This window comes from Cinclus cinclus, chromosome 1 (genome assembly GCF_963662255.1).
Source record: "Cinclus cinclus chromosome 1, bCinCin1.1, whole genome shotgun sequence".
Classification (NCBI taxonomy): domain Eukaryota; kingdom Metazoa; phylum Chordata; class Aves; order Passeriformes; family Cinclidae; genus Cinclus; species Cinclus cinclus.
In genome coordinates, this window is record NC_085046.1 from 49,514,286 (window position 1) to 49,529,499 (window position 15,214).

General features: G+C 42.2%; 1 protein-coding gene across 3 annotated transcripts; it reads left to right on the top strand.

Annotated features, from left to right (window-relative positions):
* The first annotated feature begins 242 nt into the window (after positions 1-242).
* Positions 243-14,828, top strand: PDIA4 (protein disulfide isomerase family A member 4). 3 transcript variants are annotated; one of them, XM_062497662.1, is made up of 10 exons: positions 243-345; positions 5,469-5,646; positions 7,225-7,430; positions 8,054-8,192; positions 8,688-8,893; positions 9,571-9,729; positions 10,631-10,782; positions 11,148-11,304; positions 11,399-11,632; positions 12,067-14,828. In XM_062497662.1, the coding sequence occupies exons 1-10, from the start codon at positions 243-245 to the stop codon at positions 12,480-12,482; spliced, it is 1,950 nt and encodes a 649-aa protein (XP_062353646.1). In that variant the 3' UTR covers positions 12,483-14,828. The 3 variants fall into 3 exon arrangements, with proteins under 3 accessions (XP_062353646.1, XP_062353661.1, XP_062353654.1); XM_062497677.1 differs by having other exon boundaries at positions 243-336; positions 8,665-8,810; XM_062497670.1 differs by having other exon boundaries at positions 243-336.
* Positions 14,829-15,214: the final 386 nt, after the last annotated feature.

Below are 15,214 nucleotides of genomic sequence, written 5' to 3' on the forward strand. Positions count from 1 at the left end.
TCCGTATCTCTCCACGGCGCCTCGGCCGCTGCCTCCCGGGGCCCCCGGGGGCGCCACTGATCCCGCAAAATCCGCTCACCCCGCGCCGGCGGCCGTCGTGACGATTGTTGATTGGCAGTCACGGCAAGCACGTGTTGGGGCGGTAGCCAATCAGCAGGCGCGGCGTGCCGCGAGGGGCGGGGTGGGCGGTGGGAGAAGGGCGTAGGGAGCGGGCGGACGGGCCGGGCTGGGCTGGCGGCGGGATGAGGATGCGCGGGCTGTGGGTGTTGGTGCTGCTGCTGGGGCTGGCTCAGATCGCCCTCCTGGCGCGGGGCGCGGCGGCACAGGAGGAGGATGGCGACGGAGGTGAGCGCGGGCAGGGGCTGGGCCGGCAGCGCATGACTGGGTCCCCTCTTCCCCACCCCACCCCCCTTCCCCGTGCGGGAGGCTGCGGGGAGCCCGGGCTGGTCGGGCGCCGCTGGGGCTGCGATGCTCCTCGCAGGCCTCTGTGCAGGGTGCTGAGCCCGCCCCGTGAGGGCCCTGAAGTCTGTGTGAGCTGCTCGTCCCGGCGCTGCTCGTCTGTCCTGCGCCGTGGGGCGGCTCTGCCTCGCCTCTCCCAAGCACGGAGTTAACAGCTAGCTAACAGCCATGTTGGCAATCCCCGGCTTTTAAGACTCTAGGGAATTTGCGATTTCTTTATTCCAACTTGTATAGGACAGATTGAGATTTCGTTATTTGGAATGGGACTCTTCATCAGGAACTGTTGTGATAAGATGCGGAGTAATGGGTGCAGATTGAAAGAGGAGAAGTTTAGGTTCGATATGAGGTTTATTCTGAGGGCGGTGAGACACTGGGATAGGTTGCCCAGAGACGTTGTGGCTGCCCTAATCCTGGCAGTGTTCGAGACCACCAAGCAGTGGTCCAGTGGGAGGTGTCCCTTCTCATGGCTGGGGAGTTGGGGCTGAAATCTTTAAGGTCCCGTCCAACCTTTAGCATTCTATGATTCTGTGATTGAACCTTCTTTTCCCTACTCCTTTGTTCATGGGCTCTGCATTCTTGGTGTTTCAAACTGTTTTGTTTTTTTCTCCCAGAAGGAAGGCCCATTGTTACCATCTTCTTGGTGTTTCTTCCCACCGTCTTTGAATCTCTCTGACGTATGTCTCCTCCTTTCCAAAATTAGCTGAAACAAAGCTGCTCAGGCTTATTTCGCCTGTATGTAGGAGGCAGATATTTGAAGGTGTTTGGGTTTTTTTTGTTTTAAGTTTCTTTCATGTGGATTTCATATTTCCTACATGAACACTGCTGTATTTTAAGTATTAGAGGGCTTTTAGAATAACTGGGTTATGGATGACCTTTTGAACTCATGTCCTGCAACTTCTTGCTTTCCTAACAGGCACTAAAACTTGCAGAAGTACATTTAAATCTATTACCTTATTTGTGTAAATAACTGTATGGTCTGTAGGATGAGGGTAAAGAGATTAATTTTAAATGGTATGGCATCTGCAGTAAGGAGATGGAGCCACTGAATCTTCCTGTGGATCTCTTTTTTTTTTTTTTTTTTTTTTTTTTTCTATTGTAAACTGGAATACAATTATTGTGCCTCTTTCACTGCTTTTAGCTAGAACACGGTTATGGTTTCTTTGTAACACGTGATAAAGCCTAGTACTGATTTCTCCTGCCACCTTCAAAGAGTGAAGTAATACCTGTGATATTAGAGCTACCTGTGGCTGGCAGCAGTGGCTCGGCTTCTTGTGGGCCAGGCTCTCATCAGTATTTCACACGCTTGCTGTTCTTCTCATTATAGGAGTTCTCAGGATCAATGGCATACAGTGATAGAAGTATCTCCTGCTGTGTGGAGCTGAAGACTAATCCACTGCTCAACTTGAATCACTTTCTAGGTTCTATTGTGTATCTTGAATTTGTATATAGATCATTAACTAGGCTTTAAAAAGCCTTTGCCTTAAAAGTGCGCACGGTTAGGGATTTCCATTTTTGCCCTTGGAATGCAAACTTGGGTGAAGTGGAATAAATTTGCTTTGCAACAAGGAAGTGATCTTATGTATATTGGTTGTTGGGGCGATTGAAAGTTCTGCACAACCCCAGCATGATTTGGGAAGTGAGTTTTGAGCAGGACAGGGAGGCAAATATGCTGGAAGTGAGGTTAGCCTGGATCTTGACCACTACACCTTTAGCACCCTGATGATGGGAAATGAGGGATCATGTAGTGGATCCACCACAAAAAAAGGCTGAGGGGGGCTGATATTATGAAAATATTTTGAATGCCCTGGCAACACAGGATGAGTTCTGGGTTTCTGAAAACTGAGCTCATCCAATTAGGGAACAGCTCTTCAAAAGAAAATTTTCAGGCAGAATCCCAAAGCCATTGGTTTCTGGATGCAGCTTTTTTGTACAGGATCTGCTTTGTTTAAGAAAATGTTAGTAGGCCATATTTCTGATAAACACTGAGCATTCAGTGAAGTTACTGTAAGAATTAATTTCAGAGTGACTGTCATCATTTTGTCACCTGCACAAAGGCCTGGCAGCCAGCATTGTGTACTTCAAGTCTTTAAAATGTACCTTCTTGATCACATTTTTTGACTTGTAATAATGTATTGAAAATTGTGGAAACTTTTGGTGTTTTTTAAAAGACAGTTATCCGTGTTTTACCCTAGGACAGGTTTTAGCTACAGCTGTCACATCTGTTGGTTTGTTTTTATCTCCTTCTGCTGCTTCAGGTGTCACAGTTAGACTCTTATTCCGTTCTCTTTAATGCAGACGAAAGCTTCTCGAGGGGGAAAAAAAAAAGTCCTGCTTGGTTTTACCGCGGTTAGGTCCCTGAAACAGGTCTTTCAGTCCCAACAGTAAAGGGATGGCAGAGGTAGCTATGATAGCTCTAGGTGTTGGTGAAGCTGGAAGCTACAGAAAGTAAATTTGCACTCTTAAGGACTGCTATCTAAGTGTGGGGTGTTTTTTTGTTTTGTTTTTGTTTGTTTGTTTGTTTGTGGGGCTTTTTTTGTTTTTGTTTTTTATGCACGCCTTCCTTAAGCCACTTTGGAAAAGGTGGAGTCCTGCTGTTCCTGTGCTATTGTCCTGCCTCCACCTCCAGGGAGGAGGAAGTGGGTGTGTGTAATGCCCATGACCATGTGTCGCTCTCAGGAAAGGATTACCTTCGCCTGCTGTAGAGCCACTTGCCGGGAAAGATACAAAATTATTTCAGTGAGGGATGGCGGATCAAATGGTTACATTTTCCGCCAGAGCTGGATGTTTTTGCAGGCGATACTTGTTCTTGGTTTTCTGGAAAAACAGGTGCCACGGTAGCTGCTGTGGTCTTTGTCTCTCTTGGGCTTGGATAGTGAGCGGAGTGAGTGGGAACAAGGATAGTTTGAAGCACAAGAGCAGAACTGGCTGGCTGGTTTTGCTCGCATTCCTTTGGAAAAATCATATCTGAAGCAATTTGCCAGGAATGCACTGGCTGGGAATTCAGGCATAGGCCAGCCAGGAACAACCTGCGGTGAAACATAGCCCTCAAAACTGCTGGGCATCCATGTAAGGCACAAGTTTTGCCTGCTGTAGCCCCATGAAATCCAGCTGTTTCACCAGGGCAGTCCTGCAGGTATGTGAGGTGTAGATTCACTGAAGGGTGAGCGAGTGCTGCAACACAGGAGGCATTGTCTGATTTCGAATAGTGCTTTTAGCTGCCTCAAAGATCAGGTGAAACACTAGTACTAGTTAAAGAAACCTAATCTAGCTGACTGCTGTTGTGTGATAAATGATCTCCTGTGATCTCTCCCCTCAACACAGGCTTTAATATTTTCATGGTACATGAAGTTGACCTCTAATTAAAATCAACATATTTTCTGCAAGAGTCCATACTGTTTCCCGAGAGCATACAGGCTTGTTTTTGTGTACTTCCTTCTAAATTAAAAATAACTGTTGCAGTTTAATGGCATACATTTATCTGTGGTGAGGTTGCTCCTAATGTCTGCTGTTGGTCTGAGAAAATTGTGGTTTGTTTTGTTAGCTTTTTCATAGCTGGATAGCATGTATTTATCATTCTTAGCTTTCAAGTTCCTGATGGAATCAGAGTATTTTCAGAATACTGCTTCAGTAACTCCTCTCAGTTTAGTCAAAAGCCAGTTAAAGTTAAATAGAAAATAATTTTGAACAAGAAACTTTAATCCTTCTTTCCGTTCTTTAATTTTTTTTCCCCCATCCTACTCCTGGGACTCCCACTGGTCGAAAGGGACTTAAGCTTCATTGTTTTACAGTTTTCATTTGAGATGAGATATTTTCATTACTTGTTCTGTAACTGAAATTCTTTAAAAGTCCTTCAGGAAGGTCTGGTTTCCTTGAAAGTTAACAGTTAAAAAAGAAGTTTAGAGGAACATGTGAAAGGTCAGATATTGAAAAAAAGTCTCAAATTCCAAGCCAACAAAGAATGAACCAGTAGAAATGTCCTGGCTTTAGCTTTCATGTGCTGATTTGCTTAGGTAATTTACCAAATCTGCTTTTTCCTTTAAAAGCCTGTTCTGGACCAGTGGTTTTGGTCTTAAATCTAAGGTCTCCCCAAAAGCTCTTTGGAATAAGAAGCTTTCACTCCCCCTTTTTTAAGAAGAGTACCTGGCACCTGCCAGGAGCATGTTTTCATGGGACTCCTGCAGTCAATTACTTGATTTTACACTCACTGCAGCCTGGTGCTGATCCAGAGCAGAGTGATTGATGCTCCTGTGAGTGAAAGACTCCCCAATGAATAGCAGACCTGAAACATCGTTGCAAGACTGGCAGAAGTGGATGGAGCAGTCAGGAAAGAAACACAGTTTCAAAGTGCTGCCTCCACACTACCTTGATAGTAGCAAAATTGTAACATTTAGGTTTCTAGCAAGTGAGTCTGCTTATTAGCCCTTCAGACAGTCAGCCTTAGAGCTATTGTGGTCACCGGTCTCCTGAGTAGGAGTACAAGGGAAGCATTGGGAACAGATAACATCTACTATCTACTGTAAGACACTCATTTTTCTAAACTCAAGTTAGCTATACTTAAAGGACAGATGTTTTGTTGCATGATGGAGGGGTTGTGTTTGAAGTTGAGATATCATCTGTGTGTCCTTTTTGCCCAGCAAAACATATCTCACTGCCCACATTTCAACAAGATGTCCTCCTCACCTTGGTGGAAACTGTTGCATAGATTTGTGTGCTTTAATTCTTCTATTTTGTGTCTATTTTGTTGGTTCACCCTGAAATGTGAAATGCCTGTTGATACTTTACTGAAATATTGTTAGCTGGTGTAGTATGAATAAAATTGAAATGGTCAAACGTCTGAGTCTAAGCTCTTTGCAAACTGAGATAGCTATCACTGTATGTGGAGCAGTAACTAATTTGTGTGGGTACTTTTCTTAACCACAGGAGACATCTAATCCATCTTTAATCTGGTGCTGTAATTTCAATGTTAAACTTGATGCAATTTAATCTGTGTCATATTCTTACCTTTCCAGAATCTGTTAGAAAAGAAGCTGATGATGATGGTGATGATGATGACAATGAAGAAGATGACGAAGATGATGACAATTCTGTAGTTAAAGAAGAAAATGGTGTTTTAGTCTTGAATGATGCCAGCTTTGACACCTTCACTGCAGACAAGGATACCGTGCTGCTGGAGTTCTATGCACCATGGTAGGTTCACAGTGGCACCTCCTTGGATGCAGTGTCAGAGAGCTTCTCTGCCAGGACAAGCTCCTAAAAAGGGAGCTTGGTTGCCATTTTAAGATGACATAAGAGTAACTTATCTGCAAGAGATGCCCTGGACTCTTATGTCCAGGGAAGAAGATGGTTGCGGTGGCATGGAGGAACCTTTCTTTTGCCATGTATCATGCAATAACCAACAGCCTGCGCCTGTTCCACAGATGTGCGTCATATTGAGGGATCCCATGCCAAGGGAAGCACAAGCCTGATTATATCCCTGTTTTATTCCTGTCAGGGAGTGGAAATTGTCCCAGTGAGGCCCAGAAAAGTCATGCAGTGTGGTCTTGCAGCCTGCTATCATCCTGTGCCACTACTTAACCATGTGTGTGCTTGCTCATCTAGATGGAGTAATGAAGGTGTCCCTTGAAGAGGAATTGCCAGAAGGTTTTCCTTTCCAAATTCACATTTCTGTCTTTGCCAGAAAGGTGTGGTGTGATTAGAGGCATAGCTTGTTTGTATCATCAGTTTAAGCAGTGCCTCATACATCTACCTAATGACGGTGGTTCTGCTGGTATCCAGGATATACAGCACCACTGGTCTGCTCCAGGGAGCTACAATGGATTAGCTGCATATAACCAAGACAAAGTATTTAAGCCAGGATGTGTCTTTCTTTGCATTCTTATGTTCAAAAACATTAGGGATGCTTATTAGGGGAAAACAAAGAGTAGAAGATATTTTCAGTAGACTTGCTGAGTTAGTGTTGCAGCCAGAACCTATTTTCCTTTGTGGCTCAGTGATACAAAAATTACTTACTCATTGGTCCTTCTCCAACCTTTGAATAGAGGGGGGATATAATCTTGCTTGAGGTGGAGTTGTGTTTTGACTTGTACCTTTCTTGTCACAGAGAATCGCATCCTTGCTTGGCTGTAGGCACGAATTCTGCAGCTCTAGTTTGCCTATGTGAGAACTAAACATGAAGTTTAATTTATCTGAGCAGAAGGATGTGTGTCATCATAGACTAAATACCTCTCCTATTTTTCTACTCGCCCTGCCAGCTGAGAGCCTAAGAGCACAGGCTATCTGCCACACAATTCTTTCTGTTTTCCTACATTTTTCTGGTTTAATCTTTAGCTTGTCAGGCTATATTTAACATTTCTTATTCTGGTATCCTCTGTCATGCCTGGTTTTGCAGCAGGAGCCTCTGTTCTTCCCAGAGAAGAAGTTGAATTTAGACCATATTTGTGGGGGAAGGAAGAAAGGAGGAACATAATACAAAGTTTACAACTTTGTTGTAAAAGCAGTTGTTGATTTTTTTACAGTAATTTTATAAAGTGTATGGCAATATATTCCACATGGAATGGAAATTAAGAAAAAAAAGAAGGTTTTGATTTGAATAAAGAGTACATTAGCTACAGTTGCTCTCTCTCTCCATGATCTGAACATGTAGCAAAACAAATATTTCCGTGCTGATGATGGCATCTCTCAGAAGGCATCCTGGAAATGCAGAGCAGCAGAGCACCTCTGCATGTCTGTCATGCATTTATGTACTTACTTGTCTTTCTCTGACAGGTGCGGGCACTGCAAACAGTTTGCTCCTGAGTATGAAAAGATAGCCAAAACTCTGAAGGAAAATGACCCTCCTATTCCTGTAGCCAAAATAGATGCTACTGCAGCCACTTCACTGTCAAGTCGTTTTGATGTCAGTGGCTACCCGACCATCAAAATCCTAAAAAAAGGCCAAGCTGTTGACTATGATGGGTCTCGGACTGAAGATGGTAAGCACAGGTCCTTTGCAGTTCCCTGTAAGAAAGAAAAGTGGAGTATGATCTTGTTTATTAATATGTGACTGTTTTGAAGGACTCTGATCTCAAGTTATCTTAAACCGAGTAATATTATGAATGTTGACATTTTCCCTGTTTGAGAAAACAGGCTGCATGCTAGAGGTAGAGGGTATTGCTGTTACTGACAGAAGGTTTCTAGAAATATGACTTAACTAGAAGAGGAGGAAGTCTCATGTTTGCTGAAGGATCAGCCAATAAACATTTGATTTATATATTGACTGTATAGAAAACCACTCATATTTTGCTTAGTTAATATGCCCAGCTCCAGTCATAGGCGGAGAAATTACCTTTTCTGTCTGTTTTGAGGTGGAATTCAGTGCTGTAAAGTACAGATCTGTGTTCTGCTCTATGGGGTGAAGAGAAGACCACCTTGGCAATGCCAACAAGGAAATAAGGCATAAAGGAGCTTGATAAAGAAAGTGTTCTCATGTAAGCTTGGTGTGTAAGCATTGGTCCAACACCATGCTTGTCACTCTGATTTCAAATTCTTGCATTTGACATGCTACTGGTATGATAAAATGCATGCTTGCTAATTGGGTTATTGAACTGTATTTCAGCTATTGTGGCCAAAGTCAAGGAGGTTTCTGACCCCAATTGGACCCCTCCACCTGAAGCTACTCTGGTATTGACCCAGGAAAATTTTGATGAAGTTGTGAATGATGCTGACATTATCCTGGTGGAGTTCTATGCTCCATGGTAAGCAAGAAGACAGTCACCTGTATTTGTCTAGCACGGATGGCCTGAATACACTTGGTGAACCTGTCTTCCATTGTTATGCTTCTTTACACACCTTTGATTTGTGCAAAGCTCCTGTACTTCAGTTCTAATCTTCACTTAGGATCATATTGCAGATTGCTAGCAGACTATCTGTGGATCTGTGTCTCAGCAAGGGGTAGTGGCCAAATCTTCACAGGAGGTTCACAACATTTACTAAATTGGGAACACACTGATACTGAAAACCAAAGAGAATTGGTCCTTAGTTTAAAAATGAAGCTACCTATAGTAATGTGAGGCCAGGTGCAGAGGCCAACTTCAGGTTGCAGAGACATGTCCTCCTAGGCTGAAGTGTTCTCTGTAGATTCAATGATCCCATTTCTGCATTCTGGAAGACTGAACTCTTCCACTTCAGAGGTAGAAGCTTAAGGCAGGCTTAATGGCTTGTAAAAAGTGCCCCCTGCTCTCCCTCTCTAGGTGTGGACACTGCAAGAGGCTTGCTCCAGAATATGAGAAGGCTGCCCAGGAGCTCAGCAAGCGCACACCTCCCATCCCCCTGGCTAAAGTCGATGCCACGGCTGAAACTGAGCTTGCAAAGAAGTTTGATGTTACTGGCTACCCAACTCTCAAAATCTTCCGCAAGGGCAAACCTTATGACTACAGTGGTCCACGGGAAAAATACGGTACTGCAGCTTAGGCTTTTTCTTGTTTTCTGAGGGCTTTACTACAAATATTTTGACGTATCTGTAGGACTTGCAGACTTGTTAATGTCACAGCAGCAGTAGCTAGGGAAAACTAAAAAATACTGCTCTCATACCTACATAGGCTATTTAAATTTATATCTAGTCTTCGTAACATCTTTTGGTGGTAGTATCAGCTCCTTTCGATGTCAGGTTAAATACACATGATGAAGTGGTGGCAGTATGAGTAAATGGGCAGGTTTTAATTGTACTGGAATGAAGAGCCTTGGGGGCTGGCAAAATGCTCAGTATTAAGTTTTAATAAGAGAGAGGATTTAAGACTATTCAAGTAGCACTTTGGCTTGTAACAGGTTCAGGAGACAGTGAATGGTCTGGAATCACAAAAAGGAGAGTAGCTTACAAGATCAGCTAATATCCATGGATTATGTGCTTGGTCACTTCTTCTGAAACCAACCTGAATGGGAATATTCAGAACTGTAGTTTGAAAAACTTGAACTGAGGTCTTGCTGATTTATCTTTAGGTTATTGTGGGAGGGCTGCACAGGAGCAAAGGTCTCCATGGGAAATAAGGTATTAAACAATGTAGTAGATGGAATGCCCAAATCTTTCAGTTCAATAACTGTTCTAAGCAACTTTTTGGGGGTGGGTTTATCTCACAGGTATTGTTGACTACATGATTGAACAGGCTGGTCCTCCATCCAAACAGATTCAGGCTACCAAGCAGGTACAGGAATTTCTGAGGGATGGGGATGATGTCATCATCATTGGTGTCTTTAGTGGAGAGAATGACAAAACCTATCAGCTCTATCAGGAAGCAGGTAAAGAATGTTTTAAAATATTAATGAAATATATGTTTTGTTGGGATTCTGCCTAGGACTTTGGGCATGGAGAGATCATTTATTTCAGCTCCTAGTTCAGAAGGGAAGTTTGGAGAGGAGAAAAAGTAGGAGGAATGTTGATCTACTTGTACTCACACTGGATTTTGAGTTTGTAACTAAAGTGTCAGCCAGTCACAGAATATACCTCTGCATGGTTATTATGTTCCTAAAAACGTGGACTAGAGAGGAGGGAAAATTCCTTCCTGTGAAACAAACAAATTTCTTGGCTTAAAGCCTAGATATGTTTGCTGTGTGTTAGTCTTGTTTCATATCTGGCAGTTCAGAGTCAGTTTTCACCAAACTTATCTGGGGTGAAAGGCCTGGAGAAAGAATCATCACCCACATCTGGGTCAGTTTAGCTAGACCATTCCTGGCAACTTGTCTATGTCTGATTCTGGGGCTGCTGTCATAGTTGGATTAGGAGCTAATTTGTTTACCTCAGCATGGCAAGATACAGAACTGTTTCCCAGGCTGCCCCAAAGCAAATAGTTTGGCTAGCTGACCTATTTGGGGGGAAGGAGTAGAAGATGGATTGATAAAAGAATAACATTTTTGCTGTATATGTTTAGGAATCTGTTCAAGGGGTTTGAACACCTTGAGTGTGTAGAATAACTCAAGTGGATGTCTTGTTGAACAGCATTCAAATAGTGCTACTGGAATTGTATGTATATACACATGCTTCTCACCCCTGGATGAGAGCTATTGTCTAAGACTGAGTTGTTCTGTGTCACTTGGAGAACAGGAAAAGAGTTTCCTTGCAGTTGGTCTCAAGATCTCAGTTATAGCCTATCAGTTCATTTCTAAATATTAATTTTCCTTCACTCTAACCTTAATTTTTCAGCTAATGGTTTGAGAGAAGATTATAAATTCCATCACACCTTCAGCAATGAGATTGCAAAACTATTAAAAGCATCTCCTGGAAAACTGGTTGTCATGCAGCCAGAAAAATTTCAGTCAAAGTATGAGACCAAGATGCATGTTCTGAATCTTAAAGTGAGTAGATGGTCCGGAGTTAAAAAGTTTGTGTGTGGGGTTGAAGGTTCTCTTTCTCTGTAATTACAATGAGTTGGCATCTTCCTGTTAGAATTACTCCCACTATATACTTGAGTAAAGCTGTTTGTCCACCGAAACTGTATTGCTTTGTACAAGAGGACTTTATGAAATTAATCAAGACGTTACATTTGTCCTTACAATATTCAGTACTCAAAGGTTTGAAGAATGTGGTGATAAACTTGTTTTTAAACATGTCCTCCCTCTTTCACATTCATGTGTGTACCAATATTGATTTTTTTAGTAGTGTGTAGCAGAAATGCTGTTTAAATCTGTTTGTTTGAACTTTTTTCATGATTTCTTTACAGGACTCTACAGATGGATCTGAGATTAAAGAGCACGTGCTAAAACATGCTTTACCTCTGGTTGGTCATCGAAAGCTTTCCAACGATGCCAAGAGATACTCTAAGCGTCCTCTAGTGGTTGTCTACTATTCTGTGGACTTCAGTTTCGACTACCGTGTTGGTAGGTTTGCTACAATTACCCTTCCTCCACTTAGAGAGGAAACAGGCACTAAATAACTAGAAATTACCAATTTTGTCGTGTTTTGGTTTTTCAGCTACTCAGTACTGGAGAAGCAAAGTCCTGGAAGTGGCTAAAGACTTCCCTGAATATGTGTTTGCTGTTTCTGATGAAGAAGATTATTCTTCCGAAATAAAAGACTTGGGCCTGCTTGAGAGTGGAGAGGATGTCAACGCTGCCATTTTGGATGAAGGTGGCAAGAAGTATGCCATGGAGCCAGAAGAATTTGACTCTGATGTACTCAGGCAATTTGTGCTGGCATTCAAAAAAGGTACAGTTTCTAAAATAGGGTTCTCTAAGCTATTTTGTTTACCATTCCAAGAGTTCTTTCCTAAGGCGATGGCTCCAGTAAACAGAGTCTATTTTACAGGTCTAAAATGTTCCTGTAGCTTTAAAATGTGAGCTGATCATTCATGTTTGGGACTACTGTATTAAATCATGGGTTAGTACTTTGTGGATGGACAGCCATAAAAAGAGAAGGGTCCTAGGAAATTACAAAACAAACTGTTCCCCATATTTCACAAAGTTTTTGGGCTAAAAGATGACCAGTTAACTAGCCTGTGTTTCATGCTGAGGCGAGTTCATTTACTGGTGCAGTGACTTTTTTCCCTGGCAAGAGGATGTACTTCTGCCCTTTCTTAGGGGAGATTGTAAGGGCTGCTCTTACCACATTCTAATGGTATTGTGTGTTTTGCTTCCTTCTAGGAAAACTGAAGCCAATTGTGAAGTCCCAGCCAGTGCCAAAAAATAACAAAGGGCCTGTAAAAGTGGTAGTGGGTAAAACTTTCGATACTATAGTGATGGATCCAAAGAATGATGTTCTCATAGAGTTCTATGCCCCATGGTGTGGACACTGCAAGAAACTAGAACCAGTGTATAATGAGCTAGGTAAAAAATACAAGAATGAGAAAAATCTGATTATAGCCAAGATGGATGCTACTGCCAACGATGTGACAAATGACCACTACAAAGTGGAGGGATTCCCCACCATCTACTTTGCTCCGAAGGACAAGAAGAACAACCCTATTAAATTTGAAGGCGGGGACAGAGATTTAGAGCATTTGAGTAATTTTATAGAGGAGCATGCAACAAAACTCTCCAGAACAAAAGAAGAGCTTTAGATAAGATGAGGGTGGAGAAGAAAAATTGCTTGTACAGTGTAGTTAAAATCACGTTACTGACAAAAGTTGGTGAGAGAAGAATTAAACGGTTTTGAGCAAAGAGATTCTTGAGCAGTAAAGGAATTGCAGTATCTCTTTTTTTTTTTTTTTTTTGTATGACAGATGAGTCTTTTTTTCTGGACACTGAACTTAATACTCTAATATGAATGTCTTATGTTAGTTACTGTTTTGATCTTTGGAGAAAAATACATCCTTTATTTTTTGTGACTATCTTGCGTTTTATTCTTTGACTCCAATGCAGCTGTTTTTAAGTTAAAAGGTATCACCAAATAGAGAGAAGTGGATCTCTCAGACAAATGGATTTCTCTTATTTATTGTTATGGTTAACTGGGGGAAGCAATCTTTTCAGCTAGTCTTTTCTTTATGTTTCTGTGTACCTATTTGTGTGACTATCACTGTATTCAGAGTTGAGGATAAGAATGGAGGTTTTCTAAAGTATGGATGAATTATTTCAGAGATAAGACACAGGCACTTGCTAACTAAATATGCTCTAGACCTGTTTTAGCTTCGTGTGTCTCTGTAGAGAGGGTGATGCTAAAATAGCAAGTTTTTCTAATGTACCTCTCTTTATTAGTCCTTATTAACCCATTTACATCTTAGTCTTCCTAAATATGTTTTGTAGTAATTGGAGTATGGCAGAAAAAGAGCATCTAGTGGGTGGAAATACTGGGGTTCTGGTGTCAGATCTGTGTTGCTGTCTCCTTTCCTTTTGCAGAGAGGAAAGTTTGATAGTGATTCTTCTTTGGGCAAGCAGACTGAGACCTTCTAATGCCCTTTATTACTCTAGCAGGTATTGCAGGTGCAGAGAATAATCACATCCTCTCTGTGCCCCCTTGGGAGCATATGCATTTAAAGGTGGGTTTTTATCTTGAATGGTCTAGTTTAGATGTGTCCATAAATTTATGGGCCATGTTGAAGTTGCAGACTTATGTGCTCTAGAAGCACTATTTGCCTCTTCTCAGAACTCTGATGCTGCGGTGTGTGTGACTTGAGTGTCCCTGAGGCAGTTTTGATTCGCATTTCATTTTACAGGTAGTTTTTCTCCTAGCAACTGTTTTCTGTCTTGCAAAATATCACCAGTCTTCCTTCAGCAGTTGCTTGTTGCAGTGGTTTTTAGATTTTTTGGTGGGTGTGCAAATCTAAAATCACTATCCAACTTTTTTTTTTTTTTTTCCTTCTGAGGAGATGCATTCTTCTTTGTAGTAAGGTTAAACCCATGTCCAGGGGGTGGCTGTTCTGGTAGAGTCTGAGAACCCAAAAGGATGTTCAGGGGTTCTAAGAACCCAAGGGGATACCTAGTCCAGTCCTTATACTTTCCTACTGCGCTTGGCATCCCTATTGAAGGGTGGTGCTTCCCTTCTGCCTTAAGGGGGGACTGTCCCCCACTGTTAACAACCCACACAGCAAACCATAATTGTCAAATTATTCTTGCAGAGGTGTGTGGAACTGTATGAAGGCTTTCCCTTAATTAATGACTTAGCCAAGGATGGTGAACAAAGCTCACCAGCAGATTATGAATGAGGGTATCAAATCTCCTGGGAACGCTGAGGCGTGCCTGAATGCTATTTAGCTCCTGTTGTTTATTAGCAAAAGCTGGGAAATGCTAAGCAATTAAGTGTTAAAGCAGTGTCATTATTTACCTCAGGCCCTGGCATTGTCCATCTCCTCTTTTCACCTTAGAGGGCGCTTTTTTTCCTACTGTCCTTAAGTGGACAGATGTCTGTTGAGTTTAGGCAGTACTTCATCTGCAAGACTCTTACCAGGTAAAGTGCATTATCTTCCCATCTACTGTAATTTCTGTTTGCAGTTCTTCTATAGATCTTTCAAAAGCTATATTCTATTGTAAATGTACAAGCAACAGGAATGAGATCGGACTTAGCTGAGCACTGGAGGTGATTGTTTTTTGGTTTTTTTTTTCAGTTTTAGAAAATATACATAGAGGCAAGGTAACAAGTTCTGTCCTATATGCCAGTGTTACCAACTCAGTTCTTCAAAGAAGTAGGCACAGATTCTTAAAATCAGTTCTTAAAATATAGTTCAGGTTCTATGCCTAAGCAAATACCTCACACAATGCTGTGGGGAACTAAATTGTGCCTTGCTAGTTGGTTGCAGACTTAAAGGGCTTTATTCCAAAACAGCTGCTGTCTAACAGGGGATGTGGATGAATACAGAACATGAGAAGGAAGGGTGAAGAGTCCTTTATTGGTGGTGAAGGACTACAGTCAGGGCTGAAGCACCATTATCCTTGGGACAGTAAGGATTAAAGTTGAGCATGAGCATTTCTCAGCTCTCTTCTGACAGGTGCGAAATTTTTAACATTGTCATTGCCAATGCTGTACTGTTCCTTTAAACTGCTTCCTCCCAGCAGGAGCCAACACCTCTCTGGGGCAAAACCTCTACAGTCTCCAGGGAGTCCCTGTGGCAATAAAAAACACAAGGCCCAAAGAGTGTCCTAGTTGTGCTTGCTCAGTTCTCCTACCACCTCCCTCTCCTTCTCTACCTTGCCTCCATAGGTGGAGGCAGCCTGTTACATGAACAATTACTTGAGTAGGGTGCCAAAACACTTGACCCTTGTTCAGGAGCAGTAGTGCTTAAGTCAGAGCTGAATAAGGGATAGGAATACAGTAACTGTAATACTGCTTAGTTTCTTGACAAGGGTGAGCTGCAAGAGC

Coding starts and splice junctions, on each gene's coding strand:
- PDIA4 (XM_062497662.1), top strand. CDS start 243: ATGAGGATGCGCGGGCTGTGGGTGTTGGTGCTGCTGCTGGGGCTGGCT. Junction 5,647..7,224: donor CTGGAGTTCTATGCACCATG/GTAGGTTCACAG, acceptor TTTCTCTGACAG/GTGCGGGCACTGCAAACAGT. Junction 10,783..11,147: donor TGCATGTTCTGAATCTTAAA/GTGAGTAGATGG, acceptor ATTTCTTTACAG/GACTCTACAGATGGATCTGA.